Here is an 18,579-nt window from a genome sequence, read left to right on the forward strand (position 1 = left end):
GAAAGGAATCGCCGTCAAGAAAATGAAAAGTCATGGAACATAATTACGTAAACTCAAAACAAATAAACAAGTGACGATAAAGTTGACAAACATGTTTAGATACGTTAAAATATTAAAATTAAATAAAAAAAAAGTAATGAAAATACTTCATGCTTAGCCTTTTCGTTGTGTTTGGACCTACGTTCCTTTGAGTGAGAGAGAAAATGGAGGTGTTGAAAATAATCCCGTTAATAATTTATTTATTTAAACTGAATTGTCACGCTAAAGACATAAAATAAGATGGTATAGTTGGCATTTGACAAATTTTATCAATAAAGGGTCTTCCTTGGTGCAGTGAAAACACGAATTTGAATTTCTTAAGTGTCAATTTATGTAAAATAATAACAAATGTTAAATCTCTATCTCACAAGAGCTTGTCCGTAAAATATAGTTTTAACATGTTGTTAGAGACAACCGAATATGGATACAATTCAGGCAACTTTCAATGGTGATTATTACCGATAATTACATAGATAATGTTGCATGTTGCATTCTTGATAAAACCGTGTTGCATTTTCAATATAAATTGTAATGATGTTGCATTCTTGATAAACCTGTTGTGTTTTGTCCATCATATACCTGTTTTGTATAGTTCTTTAATCTAGTTTTACTTGAATTACGTAAAAATAAATAAAAAATTATCATCTAAGCTTAAATAGAGAAAACATATACAGTAAATCATTTTGTTAGGAAATATATAATGCATTTTTGTGATATACAGAAAATTTCTCGCTGGAGATGATGGAATTCACGAAAGAGGTTGTGAATACCGTTTTAGGTGACTCTGGATGTTGGTAACAATGGTGATTTTGGACATGGATTATCACCATTGATAAGAATCAGATCCTCATTATCTAAACAAATTCAGAACTTCAATTCCTGCCATGTGTAAACAATTTCTCGGTGGGAGGGGTGTGAATATCAACTAAAAAAAAAACTCCGAACAAGTGACAGTGAAAAATAAAAAAATAATAATAATATTAATAACAATTATAATAAAAGAAAAAAGAAAAATCTGAAAAAGCTACCAGGAACAACTGACAAAAGACAATGATTTTGGTATTGAAAATCATCAATGGTAGGGGGAAGAAGCAAACGTTCATATGCACTTAGTTGAATCTCAATCAGATTCGTCCCTGTTTTTTTTCCTTCCAATCGTCAAATTCATGCGTTGAACGGAAAAAATCAAGCGGTTGGTGTAGGAAAATCACACGTCAAAGAGCCCTTGCAAATTTTGTCACTAAATAAAGCAATTGAAAAATTTTCAAACAAATTTCTGTTGAAAATGATAATAGTACATTTGGAAGTTTTGACCATCAACACATATATCAGTCGAGAAAAAGGACAGAAATAAGAGGAAGAAACCTAACCAGTATGTTACAGTACATACAAATTAGAAAAGCAAGCCCTAGCACAGTGAACCCTAACTGCTTTACCTCAGGCAGGTAATTCAATTGGGTGACCGTAAAAGAACTGCTTCATCTTCAACATCCCTCTCCCATACCACCACAGAATGGTTTTCCCAAGCCACCGTCGATATTTCTACACCATACCATCGCAAAATAGGCTGAACAGAGAAGCAGTACACCGGTATGAAATGGTTGTTCGTCTGCAGAAGGGGAACACGCAATCTACTGGAATGGCAAAGAAAAACAGTTCCCTTACACATGAGGAGTGAATGGAAGGTTCCTGTATTGCGATGATTTATAGTTGCTCCCGCTATGCTATCTGATCTCCCGGGTTTATATTTGAATGAGGGAAACACACACCTTTTAACAGATAATTCTTCTGTACCTTCAATCTGGAACCACCCTGTTAAGATGATACATCAACAGCATCACAAGCAATTCAATTACAAGATCACCAAACTAACAATCAAAAAAGGTAAATAAAAATGACCTGCTAAGTAACAACGAATGGTATGATTTGCATAATAAACCATGCTCTGGCAGTGCGCATGCCTATTACTCTAGACGAGCAACAAGTGAAGCCAAAAGTCGCACTGGTTACATGTAACCAACCATCCAGCAGAATTCCTCAAACTGTTCAGTCAGTTCAACCACAGCCAATGCAAACTTGGCACTCCAATTATATGAGCATGTCCGAACCAATCAAACCAGGAAATGGATTGCAAGTAGTAGATATATCAGCAGAACAACCCTTTGTACCATAGATCCCCAAGCTGTAAAAGACACCAGCATCTACCAGAAACTCCGACATAAACCATTGGTGTTTTTCAGCCTAGTTGTTTGCACCCTGAGAAACGGCAGGAGCAATTACCTTTGAAGCATGGGTGAAGAGGGTTGATCTGGTGAAGAATACGAAGAATCTACTCGATAATGTTGGTTCTCATTGACACCATTTGATGATCCTTCACCAAGGGGTGCTACTTCATTTATACCTGGGAAATGCACAGGTCCAAGAGACCCAAACTCAAGTTGCTCAGCAGGAGAAACACAACCCATGTTTTGGTCATATGGATACAGCATAACAACAGAAGGCACAGCAGTGCCATGAGAACCTCCTACCGGTAGTTGATACATGCCATATGCTACATTTGGAGGGCCGTGGCGGATAGAGTTTGAAGAATTAAATGGACCATTCTGGGAACGGTTTGAAGGAAAAGAATCAGGCTTTAAACTATCTCGAGGCCTATTAGATCGACTGTTGCTTGCCGTACTCCTATCTATTCTTGCATTCGGTTTCTCAAATTGATTGTGACCTTCGCCACGATTCACAAATCGTTGCTTTGAGTTGATCCAATTACCTTCCCTGTCACCATGGTGATCCTTCCGATCATAGCTGTAACTCCCCCTGTTGTTCCTGGTATTTGAAGATTGCCGTTCCCTATAACTAATCTTCTGGAAGAATAAGAAGAGAAATTAAGTTATAATAAAAAAAATTTAATATTCAAATCAAAAGTCATGGATCCCTAGAACTCATCAGTATAAAATCAAAACATGAAAAGAACATCTACAGCTTCCAAAACAGTAGCAGGAAGCTAATAAGCATGTCTAAAATAAATATACTTGAAACAGACACAAGGCCCACAATAATCAAAGGGCCTCTAGCCCAGTGTTATGATCTCTCTTCCCCAATGGGGGAAGTTGAGAGTTCTAGTCCCACTAGGGACATCTTGTGGATATGGGCGTGTGTGTTTTGCTTTAACTTTCAAAAAACAATCAAGGGCAACATGAGATGCTCCAAGGATGCAATTCCACCCAACAAAGAAACCCAACTTATCAACATTAGTTACTGTTATCACCACAGTTTACTGGTACAAGTGGTGGCACCTACCACCAATGTGAGCCACACACCAATGTGCATTACAGAGGAATGCCACCGGTCCCCAAGGAGGATAACAGAGCATTGAAGTAAAACAATACATCAGGCCAAGGGTGGCATGAAGGCGACAACCCCTGGCCCAGCCAAACCACATGTAACAATGACTTAAGCACTGTACTGCATATTGTTCAAACATAGGTTCCTTGGGTGGGCATTCTCAGGCAGTCACCTATGCAAGAATTTGAAAAATCACCTACATTAAATTATGTGTTGCAAGCTCAAAATTCATATTATGAATTTGGCATACATAACATTTTGAGACTCGTTACTGCATAGAAGTGCAATAAATACAGAAATTCTTCCATATAATTGATTCTAATTAAGCAATAGCCATATTTTTCAGGTGAGAATAAGGAATTTTTGTCATGATAGTAAAACTGACACACCAGGAATTCTTCCAGCATTTTCAGTACTTTAATTGCATAGGAAACAAGCAACGACATGTTAAGCATTGAACTTGACCAACATGCCACGAAAATTACACCCACCTTAATAATTAATCAAGTCGAGCACCAAAATAATCAATACAGGATATATACCAGAGTCATGAACAAAATAGTAAGTTCCTTTGGGAGAGATCATCTTACAGGATTAGGCAGGTAAGTTCCAGTCCCACCCCGAGATCGAGGAATCTCCTCACCATAATACTGATGAACACTAGTAGGCCTATTAGAACCAGGCTGGAGAGGTGGAACAGGAATGATGCGAGGACCATAACCCATAAGCTGACTGTAAAGGTTTGCATTTGCAGAAACAGGTCTTCCAGGACCGCCCCATGGGATATGACCCTGCATATATATTGGAGATGCAACAGAGGAAGGATGAAGTGTGGGTCCATGAATTTGGGGATTCTGGCATAGCCGTCCATACTGCAGATTTTGCCAATGGCTGGTGAAGTCACTGTTCAAAATATCAGGCCTGTGCTCTTCAGAAGGCTCAGCCAAATCAGCCCCCTCCAAATTAGAATGACTGGAAACATCTGGCAGAACTAGATTCTCAGTTGAATCCAACCTTTGATCAGACTGACCATTATGGGGATTATTAAACTCCTCGTCCCTATTAAAATGGCTTGTGGATGCATCGGAGTTTCCTGGCTCAGTTGGAAGACCGTAAAATGGAAGCATAGTTACAAAAGGAACTGGAGGCCCTGTAGGATAAAAAGCAAAAGGTAACATCCCACTGTTTTCCGTTGCTCTCTGCCTTGAACCATAATCTGCAAACATTGGAGCAACAGGAAGCACTGAATTTGATCCACTCGTCTGTGCTGGTTCAGTATCAGGCATCTGACGGCTACGCAGAAGTGAAGAAACAGCTCCAGTAGCCTCACTCTCTGCCACTTCGGTGTCAACTGTTGAGAGTCGAATCCAGTCTCTGTTGTCATCATCAGTCCGTGAAGAAAGATGATCAACTGATTCGTTCTCATATTGCCACCCATTTTTATATGAAGTAGACCGATCTTCATTGGGAGTCAATTTTCTGCCCCACCTACCCGCCATCGACTTGGAGTTCTTTGAAGATGATCCATCTGAGGAACTCTCAGAAGACTGTTTGGTTCTCAACGAAGCTGATACAATTCTTGAACTGGCAGTGTAAGCACCACTTCCACCAATTTTTCGATAATGGGGATTCTCACCAACACATTCCCTAATTAAACCTCCATTCTCTTCCACTGATGCATGGTCTTTCATTGAACAACCCTCAGAGATACTTACCTGAGATGAAGGGACAACAGGAAAGCCTGTTAAGGTGACTTTGTTCTTTTCCCCCAGCTGTTGCACTTGAAAACTCCCATTATCAGGATCAAACTCTCTGAGAGAATCTGCATACTGTTCAGACCACAAGCCATGATCACTATTTTCATGACAGCTTTCTTTAAATTCCAAACTATTGTCAATTGGTTCAACAATCTCTTCATGATTTGAGGAAATTCCTACAGTTGAAATGTATTGAGATCCTGGAGAAGAGACTAAACCTTGAGAATAATGCATATTTGGACCCCAGGGGGACTCAAATGATGGAACAATAGTGGGAACCATACCAGCAGGAAATCTGTGACCGTATCCCAATGAAGCTAAAATAGAAGGTGATAATGGAATGGGTAAATGAGCAGAAGCAAAATTCACAGGTGTCTGAACATGTCCACTGAAATTATGAACCCTTGAAAAACCCATCAAATTCACTAGATCTTGCTCATCCTGATGCATCTGCAGTGCCTCAGCAACAGAAGGTCGATCTTCTCCCATTGCACCTATACCAGACTCGCCGTGGTAATTTGAAACACTGTTCAAATCAGCAGTAGAATCAGCACTGCCATGAATTGAGCTCTGCCTAGAGGATGGTAGGTCTTCAGCTAAAGACAATGCACTGTTCTCTGAAACTTCAGCACCTGAATTTATTCGCCTGCTACGGTCCAACCTTGTAGAAGTAGTCTGCCCTTTGGTTGTTTGGGATGCCTTGATACGCCTTCCTCGATATAAAAAATCACTAGATGAATCTGTAAGCTCGGGACTAGAATGTGTCCTTGCAAACTGATATCTGGCATGTAGTTTGTTCCCCAAGTTATCTGGTCTGGCACTTCTTCCCTTATCAGTATGTGCAATCTCATTAGAACTAATATTCTGTGTAATCCTACGATTCAGATCAGAGGCCACTGAGCTAGTTAAGTTGGCATGAATCTTTTGGCTTTGAGTAAGACAAATGGAATTCGCATTATTCGTCCTGGATATCCGTTTCAAGGACTGGTTAGCATTCTGGGAGAAAATACCACGATTAGAGTGAGAAGCATGAATCACCTCAACATCAGATTCATGACGAGTAGAATTCTCCTTCTCTCTCTTGTGGCTTGATTCGCTTGAATATTTCCCAAGACCATCAACAATGCGATTCAAGTTAGTGGAAAAAGGATTAGGCGCATCAGGGCGATGCCCTTTCCCGTGCCTGTCCCATGTGTTCATGAAAAACTGATTGACTTCAAAAATTATATTCTCTTTGGGGCAATCAAGTAATCTGGCCAACTGTTGAGCCCCAAAAGCAAAGGCACTACGAATCCTAAAAAAATTACCTGAAGGAAAAAAACAAAAGCAAACAGTTCGTCACCATAAATAAAGAGGTATGAGTCATTGGAATGACTTAATGCACAGCAGACACATCAACAGATATTCAGGTAGAATAGTCGCTTTCTGCACCCAGGCGCAAACCAAGTGAGCTGTGGCACAGAACGCCCATCCTAGCTCCACTATACAAACCTTAAATCAAGATCAACAAAATCTCAAGCCTATTTTAAACTACTTAATCTTGACCTTGGCTCAACAAAAATCAATCTCAACTTGCTTGGCTCAATTTATAAACAAATTAATTACCAAAATCTTAATTTCCCTATGAGAATTGATTACAGGAGCATTCAACTCCATCAAAATTCATGGCCACTAGTCCATTTAAATTCAAAAACTTATTCGACGAATAAGCTACTAAGAGATGCTCCCAAGAAACTATTTTGAGAATATTCAGTCATTAATACTTAATTCAAAAAAATCAAATCAAACCTAACAAAACAAACTCATTACCGTTTAAAACTTTGCCTTTTAAGCTACTAAGCTTGAACCAGAGGCTCGGGCTCGGCTCATTTGAGCTTCTAAAAATGCTCAAATGAAATATTTAAAGCCAAGATTACGCTGCCTGATTAAGCAGAACTTGACGTTTAACCGTATTTGATTCATTTTACAAACCCAAGAGACAATACACTAACTTGAGATTTGTAAATAAGCTGTTAATCACAATTTCATCATAATTAAAACATGGTTTTTATTTCCCATGTCAAACACCATATTGCATGTCTCCCCCTTATTATACCTCTTTTTTTCCTTTTCTTTTCTTTTTTTTGGGAATTTTTTTATGTCAGGCAACGTGTGGCAAATACTTGAAGGCAAATATCCCCATTCATGTCACATTGTAACAGGAGATAAACTTCTAATGATCAAGAGCAAGAAAATAGTGTTAAAGGTGTTTTATTAAGTCAACAAGCAGATTAATATTGGTTAAGAAAGAAGCAGAGATGATGAAGTTGTTCCATCTGCACACATGTTAAGTACTAATCAACATGCAACTGTTTGTTTGTCTTTTCAATAAAGTCGACATGGTGGACATGATTTGCAGCTGTCTTACACTCATCTAGGAAATTATTTTACCCTGCCTCCCAAATTTCTTAAGAGTCTTATAGTAGGAACACAGAATAGAATTTATAGAACACCTCCCCCCCCTCTTCTTCTCCTCCCTCCCTCTTTTATCCCAAAGGAACGAAATCAGGAACTATAGGATACTTAGGGGTCAGCCATACTCCTGCAAGCAAACAAAGAAAAACCTTGGCTTATTATTTAAAGCACACACACACACATATATAATATAAGTTCATCTTAAGCATCCTTACGCACTGAAATTCTCTATTATTAATTCTCTTTTTTGTTGGTACTTGGGAGAAATTGTAAATTCATGGGAGAGCTAGTAGATTTTTTGGACTTATTGAATGGGTAGGGACCCTATATGGTCCTTGGGTACTTTCTCGGACTGCATTCCCCGTTTGAACGCGTTCTAATACAATCTTACTTATAAAAATATAAAAATAAAAATAGCATTTTACGCACATAACAGATGCCAGACAATTCTAACTCAAGAAAAACGGCCAAGATATAACTACAGGTCACAGTTTCATTAAGTTGATCCATCTGTCCATAAAGCTGGAGAGAGAGAGAGAAAGAAACAGTGACGAAGGAACTAGGGCAAGATAGATTAAGTAGAGTAGCACTTCTGGGAAACTAAAAAAAAACAAGTGGAAGAAATATGTTACAGCCTTACTTCAGCTTACACAGTGATGAGCAAGTAATTGGAGAAGAGAAAAGTATGTTCGTACCAATAGGTGGAAAAAAAGGACGCAGAAGAAACTATTATTTTATAGAAATGCTGGACACTGATATAGCGTAATTGCTGCAAGATTTGTCAAGCCATCACAACTTACTTAACCCAAAGACACCAACTATACAAGTTATGTATTCCTAAATATATAGAATCTTATAACATCCATTACAACAACAGGAACCTTTTTTTTTTTTTTTTTTGACTAAAAGACAAATATACATATAGAAGAAAGAGCACAAAGGATATATTTTTCTTTTCATCATCTACCACGTTGCATTAGATGGTGAGTTAAAATTCAAAGTGTGGGTCCTCCATTGGTGCAGGCTAAAACTTCATTAACACCAAACCACACAAAGAACTTAAAGAATGGATTGCTAGCTGAGGAGATCAATCAAAAGAGGAAGAGTAGCTCATGTAAAGAGGGACTCATAGATTAACAACAGCATTTCATGGAGGAATATTTCACATAAGAGTGGATCTGAGGTAATTAGGCAATTCTAAGGTTTAAAATCTTATACCTAGGTTGTAACATCTTCCTATAGTGGATTTGATCTGTCTGAACTAAGTCCCATGGTTTTTACCCTTTAGGGTTTTCAACATAAATCTGGTGTGTCTATATGTGATTACAAGGAGATTTTATTTTTGCCTCTACACACATAATTTGTATTGGGGAGTTCATATATAATTGTTAGACTGCAAAAATTGATTACTGACAGTTAGGATTTAGTAAGTTCTATTCACCTCTCCTCTAGATCTATTTCAAGCAGCATACTCTGAAGTATCAAAGCCATGGACAATGGTCCAATCCTTCAATTGGTACAGAGAATTTTAATTGTCGATTTTTCGCACAAAGCCCCGTATTTTTAGTATATTGAAGCACAAGGTACATGGTTAACTAAAAAATACTAGCACAACCAAGCTAAATCAAATAAATAAATAAAAATTACAAAAAAAAAAATTGGAAGTAACACTACGTCCAGCTTGAGATCACAAGTACCTTTGCTGACACTACGCCCAAGGTTGTTGTTTGTACGCAAAGGATCAATGACATTAAAATGTTTGGAAATGAAGGGTAGCTCATGATTTTCTTGGCCAGAGTATACAGTGCTACAAGCCTCAAGAAATAATTTGCTGAGTAATAACTCTCCACCATCCTTTCTAGGAGAATTAGCTGTACAGAAAAAAAAAATCCGAGCCAATTATTGCAGAAGTTTTACACTGAACATCTTCAGGAAATGATATGTATATCATACCATGAATTTGTTCGTACCTGTCATATCAGGAAGAGACCTAATGGGTACCGGACCCCAAAGGCTAATACAAAAGTTGTCCCAGTCAAATTTACTGAAAAACTCCAAAAAACGATATAGTACCTGCAGATGTAAAGTAAAGATCTCAAGGAAAACGATAAATAAAACACAGATTGGTAACAACCAAAAATTATGAGTATATTCACCTCGAGTGGTCCAGCAAAGGAATTATTGAAAACATGAAATATGTATAGAACCAAGGTTTCCAGAGCATAAGTTGAAATAAGTCCATGATGAGCACCCAGTATACGACTCTCATAGTAACACCAAGCTTTAATCAATATAATGCTGCGCTTGAATAGATGATTTTGGTTTATCAAACTGTCAACCTTAAACAGAGAATTGTCAATTAGTGAAAACCTATTGGGAAGGGGAGAAGGGGGGAGGGGGGGTGTTTTGTAGGGGGTTGTTCACAGTCCCAACAAAAATAACTTAAAAGCCTTTAGCATACCTCCTGAAGGAAGCAAAGGGTACATAAACCACCAAGCTGGTTAAAAGATATATCCACTACAATATTTTCTACAAGGCACTTTATTATCTTCACCTGCAAAAAGATAAGGACACAAAAGGTGAATGTGCAGAGGATGCTAACTGAATTACCAACGATTATATTCATATATGTGTGTCTATATATATGCATATATTTATATATCCAGGACACAGAGCAACTATAGAATACATATATCTATATATGTATACATGCACACACGATATATATATATATATATATATATATATATATGAAGATGCATAATTATTACTTTGAAAACACAATTAAGTAGAGCTTATCATAAAAGAAAAGAAAAGAAAAAAACCCTAGCAACCCAGCAGTCATGCTTAGATTAAAAGTTTCCCTGTGAACAAATAAAGATGAGTGAAATATTCAAAACAACCCAAACAGATACATGAAAGCACATCAAAGAAGATTTCTCTTTTATCTCTTCTGTTGAGGAGCTAAAGTTCCTTCATAAATAAATATGTAGAGATGTAGTCTTATATTAGGGAATTGCTAAATATAAAATGAACATATTTCTATGTCATAAAATGAAAAAAAAAAAAAAAAAAAAAAAAATGAAAAAAAAAAGAAAGGGAAATGACCCCATAATCAAGTACAACAACACACTCAAGTATCCCGGTCAAAAGTGGGATCAGTGTGGCTGACATCCCACCGTACTCCATGTAGTGCGATCCTTGATGTGACTGAATTTCCATTTTCCTAACATGACATTTTGCCATCAACTTTAGCTATTTTGGTCCAAGAAATACAAGTTTCACAGCATTCATTTAAAACTTCTGATTGCCAAAGACTAATCTAATAAGGCGTAAAGAGTTTCCTTTACCAAGAGAAGCAAATGAAAAACAATATCAATCAGACTGTGTATTAATTTGCGTACTGGTATAAAAGCAAACTGGAGATAAATGTCGCCAAGATTTTTATAACAGAACATTATTACTCTACCCTAAGCAAACTATTTCAAAAACGACCCTGCTTCAAAACATTTTGGAGGTTATTGAACGTTTCATTGATTTAACAAATTTCACCAATATTAAATCATGGTTTCACCATTTATTTAAAATATACTAGTACATATTTTTAAAATCTTAATTAGTAGTTTTGGCCCAGCTGAGAATTTTTTATCTTCGTCCTGTGTATATCATTGTGAAAACACCTTCATAACACACAAGCACTCACTTTTGCACCCTATGCCCTGTAGTTATCATGAACAAATTTCATTTGAAAATATTTTGACTTTAAACTGAGCAAATGTCTCTATTGCCAATGCCCTTTCTTTTATCTACAGCATGCTTTTCAACTAAGCCCAACTGTCTTCTGAAAAAATAAAAACAATATTCAGCACTGATAATGATTTCTCAAAATCTTTCAAGTTCCAAAACCTCGAAACAATGATCTCTATTGGTAAAATAATAGGGCTACATGTTTCAAAGAGTAACACAAAAAAGACTGCCGGATGTAAGATTATCCTTTACCTAATATGTGGTTTGAGAAATCCGCAAAACTGGAAAAGTATAATATATAATTTTCTTCAATAACTCCCCTCATGATGTGTGGCAGGTCAGTTTTTAGCCCACAACCATGCAATTATAAGGAACAGAGATAAAATAAAAATGAAAGAGCAAACCAGCCTTTTTTTTTTTTTTGATAAGTAAGAGCAAACCAGCTATTTAGAAAAAGAAAGGAGAATTCCCAGCATGGGGAGGAATATTAATAGTGTGCATAGCAAGCATGACATATTCAAGATATGCTCACCTAAAACAGAAGTCAAGAAGTCTTTCAATTTCCTGCTTATAATGCCCGTGAATTAATTGTCGCTTGGTGATCCAAACTTAATTATTTCTCAAAAAAGCTTGTAGGGGTTGCAAGTGATTGATTTATATCCAAGATTTAAGTTACTAACTATTGTAAAAACTAATGATGTAATTAAAAGCAGACTTCAGCGTTTTTTTTTTTTTTGGACAAGTACAAGCAGAATTTTTTTTTGATAAGTAAGAAATAACATAAAAAAGGCGTTCAAAAGGGGAACGCATCCCAATTACAAAAGTAAGTACAAGCAGAATTCAACTTTCACAAACTCCATTTGGGCAGTCTCAGGCTTAAATGTAAACCCAAAGAGTTATTGTCTATTGCACAGCTTAAGGGTCAATGACCAGAAAAGGGGAAAGGTGAAGTAAAAACTTAAGGTTTCATCTTTGTTCATTTTATAACATATAAAAATCCAATGTTATTGTGGATCCTATAAGACCATAAATATTCACCACTAACTAAACCAATATGATTCCCATAGGGCTTCATACACTAAAAAGATTTAATTTTTGCAAATATTCCACTGAATTCAGGAAGAACAAATTGAGAACTTCATGGCTACCAAAGCAAGTGCAGACTGCAGGAAGCAAACAAGTGAAGAAACAGAAACTAGAGGCTACAACACTGAGGGGACAGTAAGTCAAAATTTTGTTGCATTCTATCAACTGAGATACTGATGGTATGCTTTCAAGCAGATTCAAGCTCGAAGATCAACATTGAGAAGGGCAAGATAGTACCGGTTGGAGAGGTGGGAGATACTGATACCCTAGCTGATGTGTTTGGATGCCGGGTAGGGTCCCTCCTGATATCTTATTTGGGCTTACCGTTGGGGGCTTCATGAAGGCGGGCGGTTATTTGGGACCCAGTTTATGTAGCGGTTTGAGAGATGGCTTACAGGGTGGAAGAAGCAGCATCTCTTGAAAGGGCGGCGCTAAACTCTTATTAAGCCAAAAAGTGCCATCCCTGCCCATTTCAGTTCCAGATATGCCTTTCTCTCCCCCACTCTAATAATCTCTTCTCTAAACAATTCAAATAATTCTCGACTTTCCTTAGCTGCTTTTCTTCGACTCTCTCTTGTTTATCATTTCCTCCTCTCCCTCTCTTTGATTTATTCATCCTCCTACTGAGATGTTTAATTGTTCTATACCAAAACCTTGAATTCACAAGGATATTTAGGAGGAATTGGTTAAAATTCCATTCTTACATCTACATTGGTCCAATTAAACACCATAATTCATTCTATTCTAGCATCATTCTGTGTCTACAATCAAATAGTGCAACGAGACCATTCCATTCATTCGTCATTTTTGTTCCATTCCAACTGCATTCTATTTCCTATGACTTCAAATGTAGCATAGCAATAAGTTTAGCAGCAGGATTATGAAAATGGATGTGTATTTGTGAATATCAGGAAGTAAAAGTTTCCAAAAAGATAAGTGTCAGGAAAACAAAAGGGGAAGGAAGAAAAGAGCGACTTAAAATAATGAAAACAATAATAATAAGGAAGAAAAGAGTAGAAGGGATTACAAACCAGTCCTTGAAATAAACTTCACTAAAATCTTTTGAGCGAAAACGCTTCCTGTACGGAAAGCATGCTTTTGGAGAAACATGCTTGGAATAATTACTGGTGCTCTTCATTACTATAGTCAGTTGCTGTGTAGGCTCTCAAGAGAGATTTCACCCTTTCTTCCAAAGAAAAAAAAAAAGGAAAGGCAACACGTGCAAAGAGATCTTTCGTCCTGCATGTTATATTGTCCTAATCTTTGGCACAGTCAATTGATATATCATTTTCGGAACTCCAAAATGGTCAAGCATAACTATAGGGATGTCATTTGAGGATCCACCAACTATGAGTGCTTTCAGTTTCAGCACAGGTTCTGCAAAGGTTGTGATCCTTAATACATATTCATATACTTCTGACACCCCTTTTGTGTTATAAGAATGGAAACCTAAAAAGGAAGCAATGTCTTAGAACACTTGTCCTTTCTGTTACCCCCACGTTCAGGCAATGAAGGATGTGATAAGTTGATTTGCAAAATACAGACTGCTCACACACACAGAATAAACAATAACAAATCAAGAAAATCGGGAACTATTATCAAGTTGGAAATTATATCATATTCCAATTACTAACGCTTGCACTTATACTAACCATCTGATAAGAAACGCAAATGCAAGAGAGAGCACATTTCCAAAATAATACATGTAAAGGTGCTCAATAAGACAAACCTCTGCCTGGATGTACTGAACCTCTTTCACACGGAATTCAGCATCTTCTCTCTTCTCTTCACTCTCTAGCATATCACGGACCTCATTAGCCCAGGTATCCTTCAAATTTTGATTTTTACTGAAAGCAGTTAGATCAATGTCCCCATCAGGTAGATAAGTCTTGAGTGGAACTGACCCAAAGGCGAACACCTGCAGCCCAAGAAGTAATTCAATAGAATGCCATGATGAAAATCAATCCTCTCTCTCCCCCTCACACACACACACAATTCCTATTTGCTAGATTGAAATTTTTCTTATCATGGGATCATGGTTAGGCCACATATCCTCTCACACAAAACAATGAATTTGAGCTCACCCATTAAAATTCCCCTCAAATCCAAAACAACTGCTCTCTTTTGGTCTATCTTTAAGCAAAGTAATTGCAGAATACCATAATAAGGAGTCATCTGAGAAGAAGAATAACTAAATGGTCAATTAAGTCATTGTATTAAAATCCTTCCAAATTAACGATTATGACAAAGTGTCATTCAATGTTCCATTTCATGGTTAACCTCAGCCCTCTATTGATCTAATACGCAGTATCCCTACTAAAACTTCATGGTAGTTTTACCTAAGTACTTCTTCTTCTTCTTCTCAAAAATGTACTTTCAAATATTCTCCTATTTGTTAATATATTAATCCATTAAATATTAAATAAATTTTCTTGAAATTCAATAATACTACTGCAGATCCCAATTATAAATAATAATAATAATAATAATAATCAAAAGGAACAGAAAATATTGGAGGGTTGTCCATGTTCTTTGACAATTACAACATGCATACTCGCATCCCAACCGACACTTAAACCATGCCCACACACCCTTCCCTTTTTGGGGTAACTGGAGATACCACAAGCTAAGAGTTGGTACAATTAACCAAATATTAATTGACATTGCAAGAGTAAAATGTGTTTGATACTTGCGGTGATGGAGCTAGAGCTTTAAGACCCACATAAGGCAATAGTAAATAATTGGTTACTAAAATTTATAGCATGGCTCTTCTGTTTAGGAGAAATGGAAGCCATCTTTCATGTAGGTCCATAAAATACCAACTAGGAAACACGGACACTTCTATAAGGGGTGCCATGGTAGTATCAGACACTTAGACACGTGCATGACACGACCCGAATACGGCTAAAGTGTCCCTTGAATTTAAAATTCTTTTTCTGGTTGGACACGTTTGGAACACTTTCAGGATACGGCAAGGTAATTTTGTAACAACTTTTTCTTTAAAGAATGTGATTCCAAAGCAATTTTAAATTATATAAAATTTATATTCCAAAGAATATGATTTCAAAAATAATATTAAATTTTAGAAGTAAAAAAAGTAACAAACATCAAGTTCTAAGCTCCAACTTAATAATTTCATTCATGATAATATGGATAAAATGAGCAAAAATATTTTTTAATGTATAATAATATATTATATAGTATTTTTTGACTTATCTTTGCCGTATCCATGTCCTATTTTTTTTAGATTTACCATATCAACGTGTCTGTTTGTGCGAACATGTGTCCCATTTCCATATCCGTGTTTCCTAGAATACCAACTCAAGCTGCACCAAAAGCTTTAGCCTAGTTGGTACAAGAGGTTGTTCTCCAAAGAAGGTTGGAAGTTTGTATCTCAATTCTCACAAAAGATACTAACCGTGCATAAGTACCACCTGTATATATATATATATATATACTTATTGGGATAAATGATAAGTATTAGAAAATGATAATAGCAAACAATTCATTCTTTGTAAGCATATTCCAAAACATTAAATAATCTTATTCTAAAACACTAAAACTAGTTATCCATATATTCTTTTATTTTAATATTAATTTTTATTATTTGATTTTTCTTTTTTCTTTGTTCGTTTTTTTTTGTTTTTTTGAGAAAGGAGCAGGGCACATCAAGGGCTCAACATAACTAAGATATTGTTAATTCGATGCCTTTATATTCCATCCAACACTCCAATTTAATAAATTATAGAAAAGTGAAAACTAGTGATTTAACCATGCTAATTCTCATTGTTCTTTTGATTTTATGATAAATATTACCTCTTTTATAAATGTGTATGGTGGTATGAAGTAGCAAAAGATGGAAATAGAACAAACAAAAAAAGTACATCAACCTAGAAACCCTCAAAAAAAGAGTAAGTGAAGACCAAAAGACACGATATGAAGTTCAGTGGTCAAATCGAAAGACCAGTGATGGCTTGTACCATAAAATCAAATGGATGCTTTCAGTTTGCATGAGATTTGAAGTTGGCTTTACATTATTCGGGATTGGATTAAAAAAAGAACCTAAGGCCATCACCAGTCACCACAGCAAAAGAAATAAGAAAAGCTTTAAGATTTCATACAAAACCATTGTTTTAAATTTTCACTTCCATCCACAGCTATCATCTCTCCTTTTTTTTCGTTAAATCACAGCTATCATCTCTTGTACCCCATTTATTCACGTAAAACAAAAATAAAACACAATGGGGCAATCTAACTTTCATGGGACATCCAGGTGCACCCTGAGGCACATCATTAAGCATTTCAAAATATTTCTCGCTTTTGAGCTCAATTAACATTTTGGAAATATTTTCCTACTTCAGAGAGATGTATGTTAAGGAAAATCAAATATTGATTATAGAAAATAAATACCTTCAAAAGTGCTAACCAGACAAAATATAAAGTGATGTGAATTTTAAGATTATCCTCAAGTAAGCAAACACATTCTAATAATGATTTATTGATAACCAAGTACACAACCAAATATTTCTGTCACAGCCATAAAACTACTAATGCAACTGAGTCAACTGACAAACTCATTATATGCGCATTGCCAAACATATGGGATTGGTGTAAGAAAATGACTTTTTATATATTTATATTGGAACAATGTATAAGCTCCAAGACAACCTGCACTACGAACGTAAAAATCATAAAAAATTAAATATATCGAAAAGAGAAAAAAAAAAAAAAAAAGGCTTAGACAACAAAAGGCTTTACATAATCAAACAATAAATGTTCTTTTGTTAATGGCTATTGCTACATGACTACATGAAGATAGACAACCGTGGTAACACCTTAGCAACTAAAGGGCAGAAACGATCTGAATGCCAAAAAGTGACAATGTGACTAGTCAGAAAGAACGAAACAAAGAAAAAATTTTGTACCTCGCAAGAGAAGCTCCTTGTGATGAGCTGCTGCACATAATTTAAGACAGCATTTCTGCGCTCCTCAGAGGGTTGGTTGGGCTGGATGCAGGCAATCAGTTCTGCAGTCCTCCCTTCAGCAATCAACCACCTGTCTGGATCAATCTCCCGAGTCACAGAAGCTGCTTCATTGGGCAAGAGACCATTAGGGTGGAATCCGTTTCGCTGCATCCAGCCCTCATGACCACCCATGTAAAGGAATACGTTTTTTGCTCCCTTTCTGTCCAAAACACCTCCTTCCTAATTCCTTTATGTAAACAAGGGGGAGAGAGAGAATAAGTAAATTTGAGCAAGCTACTTGATAAAATTGAAGATTAGGAAACATAGTGTGTCTACATCTAGACACTTTCAACAAACTTCTGTTTGGTTGCTAAGAGGACTTGGAATAACAAAAGAAATATAGAAATTCATCAATTGTTTCTATAAAAGGAAAGCCCATCTCAAATAAACCACATATCAGTATTAGGGTCAGTTGGGTGCACATTGTTTAAGTCCCTATTCTGAAAAAGAAAAAAAAAATTTGAAAAAATAAAAATTGTTTCCGTTTTCTTCCTACAACTTCTCTTGACCAAAAAAGCACAAAAATCAAACATTTACAAATATCTATGATCAGCAAACAAGTAAAATATATTCAACATAGCCACACACTTCCCACTATTTGTATATCTATATGCATATATACACGTATATAATTACATATATTAATGTCAAAGCTACAAAACAAAATTTGCAACAATACGAGATGATGGAAGAAAGAGAGACGTTAAGGCTAAATTGAGAATTTCACAAATTGAATCTTTCAAGCTTGGATAAATGAACATTTAGTACCATTCCATAAAAAACATTCACGTTCACATACAAACAAATATTGGGGGAAAAAACCCTAGAATGAGCAAAGATAAATGAAGGCCCAAAAAAGATGAGTAATTTACGAGAATTCAACAATCAATCAACCAAACTAACTTAAACCCTTTCAGCGAATTAAAAAATCAATAACTTAGAATCACAAAATATCACTTCAAAGCGTCACGAATCGTTCGACGAAAGATAAAAATTTCCAGAAACTGAATGTGAAGATAGAATTGTATTGAGACCTGTGATGATTTTGAAAGCTTTGGTCTTCAGTGAGTCGGATTTTCGGAGTTTCTGAGATTGACACAAATGGGGTTTTAAAAATGTGAGACGCAAAC

At 36.2% G+C, this 18,579-nt stretch overlaps 1 protein-coding gene across 3 annotated transcripts in view; it reads right to left on the minus strand.

Annotated features, from left to right (window-relative positions):
* Positions 1 to 1,271: 1,271 nt before the first annotated feature.
* LOC132271666 (uncharacterized) overlaps positions 1,272 to 18,579 on the minus strand; it is a 17,460-nt gene continuing 152 nt past the window's right edge. For 2 of the 3 annotated variants that reach the window (XM_059773104.1, XM_059773103.1), the window contains exons 2-11: positions 18,484 to 18,535; positions 17,351 to 17,636; positions 14,155 to 14,343; positions 10,054 to 10,146; positions 9,749 to 9,931; positions 9,563 to 9,665; positions 9,290 to 9,463; positions 3,972 to 6,445; positions 1,939 to 2,900; positions 1,272 to 1,851 (exon numbers count right to left, since the gene is read on the minus strand). In XM_059773104.1, the coding sequence (XP_059629087.1) occupies positions 2,316 to 2,900; positions 3,972 to 6,445; positions 9,290 to 9,463; positions 9,563 to 9,665; positions 9,749 to 9,931; positions 10,054 to 10,146; positions 14,155 to 14,343; positions 17,351 to 17,581 (4,032 nt within the window). In that variant the 5' untranslated portion in view covers positions 17,582 to 17,636; positions 18,484 to 18,535 and the 3' untranslated portion in view covers positions 1,272 to 1,851; positions 1,939 to 2,315. Of the gene's footprint in view, positions 1,852 to 1,938; positions 2,901 to 3,971; positions 6,446 to 9,289; positions 9,464 to 9,562; positions 9,666 to 9,748; positions 9,932 to 10,053; positions 10,147 to 14,154; positions 14,344 to 17,350; positions 17,637 to 18,483 lie in introns of all 3 variants that reach the window. The other variant, XM_059773105.1, reaches the window with a different exon arrangement.

This window comes from Cornus florida, unplaced genomic scaffold (assembly GCF_030987335.1).
Source record: "Cornus florida cultivar Cherokee Brave unplaced genomic scaffold, ASM3098733v1 CherokeeBrave_3.0.0_Hap2_Chr08, whole genome shotgun sequence".
NCBI classification, from domain to species: Eukaryota; Viridiplantae; Streptophyta; class Magnoliopsida; order Cornales; family Cornaceae; genus Cornus; species Cornus florida.